We start from the raw sequence: 2,892 nt of genomic DNA, 5'->3' as shown, positions 1-2,892 counted from the left end.
CTGTTACTCCTGCCCAGTCTCCTGGAGTTTGGCCTCAGTCTGCATTTGAGGGGCTTTGTGTCACTGTTGCTGGGTACTGTGTTAAACAGAAGGCCTTGGAGATGGAATCATGCCAACCAACAGCTTAACGTGAAGTTAACACGGCTACCACAACTGCCATTGACATTGCCACCTTCTCTTAAAGCAGCTACCTGTCTGGCCCCTAATTTTGTCTGGCTGCCAACTTAAGGCATGTGCCTACGCAGGAGATGATGACATTTTGGCTCCACTTTCAAAGTTTTTTTTTTTCCTTTCTCATGTGTTATTTCTAAAGATAACAAAGGTCAAAAGGCACCAGCATTTTCTGGTTTCTCATAAGCTTCTGGTCAATATTTAATCTGGTTTATGGATTTTTTTTAGGTCTTCTAGATGCCTTCTTGAACCTGCTTGTGGCCACCCACAGACACTTGTAAGGAGGAGAGAAGTCAGCATAGCAGAGACACTCTGAAATGAGGAAATAGAGGCTGGGATCCAAGGATCAAGAGCTGCAGCCAGAACACAAGAAAGCAAGCCTTGAAGACACTTCTACTGAGAGGTCTGCCATGGCCTCTCTTGGCGTCCAACTTATAGGCTATATCCTGGGCCTTCTGGGGCTGCTGGGCACATTGGTGGCCATGCTGCTCCCCAGCTGGCGAACAAGTTCTTATGTTGGTGCTAGCATTGTGACAGCAGTCGGCTTCTCCAAGGGCCTCTGGATGGAGTGTGCCACACACAGCACAGGCATCACCCAATGTGACATCTACAGCACCCTTCTAGGCCTGCCTCCCGACATCCAGGCTGCCCAGGCTATGATGGTGACGTCCAGTGCAATCTCCTCGTTGGCCTGCATTATCTCTGTGGTGGGCATGAGATGCACAGTCTTCTGCCAGGATTCCCGAGCCAAGGACAGAGTGGCGATAGTGGGCGGAGTCTTCTTCATCCTTGGAGGCCTCCTGAGCTTCATCCCTGTTGCCTGGAATCTTCATGGGATCTTGCGGGACTTCTACTCCCCACTGGTGCCTGACAGCATGAAATTTGAAATCGGAGAGGCTCTTTACTTGGGCATTATTTCCTCCCTGTTCTCTCTGGTAGCTGGAGTCATCCTCTGTTTTTCCTGCTTACGCCAGGGAAATCACTCCAACTACTATGATGCCTACCAGGCCCAGCCCCTCGCCACTAGGAGTTCTCCAAGACCTGGTCAACCACCCAAAGTCAAGAATGAGTTTAACTCCTACAGCCTGACAGGGTATGTGTGAAGAACCAGGGTCCACAGCTAGGGGTGGTGGTGGCTGGGTCTGTAAAAACCAGTGGACAGCCCCCCCCCCCCCGGGCCATAGGTGAGGGACATTGCTACTGGATCATGTCAGAAGATGCTGCTGAGGATAGACTGACTTTGGCCATGGGACCAAGAGAAGGCAAAAATGGGTGCTGGTGTGACAGTATGCAAGTTGAACTGTCAATATGCTTACCAAGCCAGCCTTTCTGTTTCCTTCACCTTGGTTCCCAACCTCACACCCTGAGTCCCTCAACCCCCAACTCCAAACCCACCCTCTACTCTAGACCAGATTCCACAGGCTTCAATCTGCCCGTTGGTTTACCTGACAATCCATCCATAAACCCACTAATCCATCCCACGGACTGATCCTTTCTGTGATCAAAGACCCTCTCTCTGGCTGAGGTTGGCTCTCAGCTCATTGCCGGGGGTTGGGGGAAGGAGGAGTGGTGGCTTTTATGAATATGGCTCAAATCCTGCTTCTCAAGCTTCCCTCCAAATAAACTGATTGGCCACTAATGGGCCCTGGAGTGTCCATCCCACTCTTGTTATGATTCCACAGTGTTCAGACTGATTTGTGCATGAACAGAAATAGAGCCATCACACTGTACAGAGGGAACAGAGAGCAACTGGATGCAGGATGACAGGGAAGGAAGGTAGCTGAGGATCCAAAAAGACCGGAACCACTACCCAGAGAAATTCTCAGAATTTGCTCACACTTGTGGGTTAAGGATATAGTCCACAGCTAGAGGAAAGGACAAGGAAAGAAGATATGATGGAAAGCTCCACTCCAGGTAGCAGCAGACTCTTACTCCACTGAGGAACTGCCTCAGAACCTGCATCCCCAACTTTCACTGAAGTTCCTGCTTCCCTCTGAGGCACCTGACCTGGCCTCCTGCTAAACAACAAGGCTAAGGGCCCTACACAATAGTTTCCTTAGGAATGGGAAACTAGTTTTTCTAGAGATGGCCCTTGGCTGGGAGATGAGAGTGTGGGAGTTGTCGGGGACTTCGAAAGATATCACTCCTTGATGCTGGTGCCCAAGAAAGAATAAGAATTTTGGTATCTAAGAAGCTAGGTGGATATGTGTGGTGCTACAGTAGGTGTTTCTGTTGGGCCAGAGAGAGTCAGTCCCCCAAAGAGTCTTCAAGTCTAATAGAAAATCAGCTCAAAGGCTGAGAACAGGCTCCCAGGAGTCTACCCACAGAGCACACTACAGAGACTGAAAGACCACAGCACAAGGTGGGCCTCTTGTCACCCTTCATATTCCCCACTACCATCCTTCACCAGACATTCCAGAGTTGCTACAAGACATTCAAGGGCTTCAGCATGGAATAACCAAGGTGCTATGGCCCTGATCTGAGTGATAGCTGAGCTGCTGCCTGGAATTTCAGGTGAGGTGAGAAAGTAGAGAATGATTCCCAAGCAGACAGGTCCAGCTCCAAGACCTGAAAATGCTCCATTTCCCCTGGGGTAGGGGTGGAGGTGGGAATCATAAACAAACCAAGGGCATTTTTACTCACCAGCCTAAGTATGACCAACTTCTGAACTCCAGAACACCTCCCCAAACCTCAGTGCCAGCAAAAGGGGCCCACTCATTG

At 50.0% G+C, this 2,892-nt stretch overlaps 1 protein-coding gene across 1 annotated transcript; it reads left to right on the top strand.

Moving 5' to 3' along the window:
- Positions 1 to 581: 581 nt before the first annotated feature.
- CLDN2 (claudin 2) lies at positions 582 to 1,274 on the top strand. Its single transcript, XM_016206382.2, has one exon. The coding sequence runs from the start codon at positions 582 to 584 to the stop codon at positions 1,272 to 1,274; it is 693 nt and encodes a 230-aa protein (XP_016061868.1).
- The last annotated feature ends 1,618 nt before the right edge of the window (positions 1,275 to 2,892 follow it).

The sequence above is a fragment of the Miniopterus natalensis genome, chromosome X (genome assembly GCF_054644295.1).
Source record: "Miniopterus natalensis isolate mMinNat1 chromosome X, mMinNat1.hap1, whole genome shotgun sequence".
Classification (NCBI taxonomy): Eukaryota; Metazoa; Chordata; class Mammalia; order Chiroptera; family Miniopteridae; genus Miniopterus; species Miniopterus natalensis.
The sequence above is the reverse complement of the archived record's forward strand: the minus strand, read 5'-3'. Positions and strand labels throughout refer to the sequence as shown.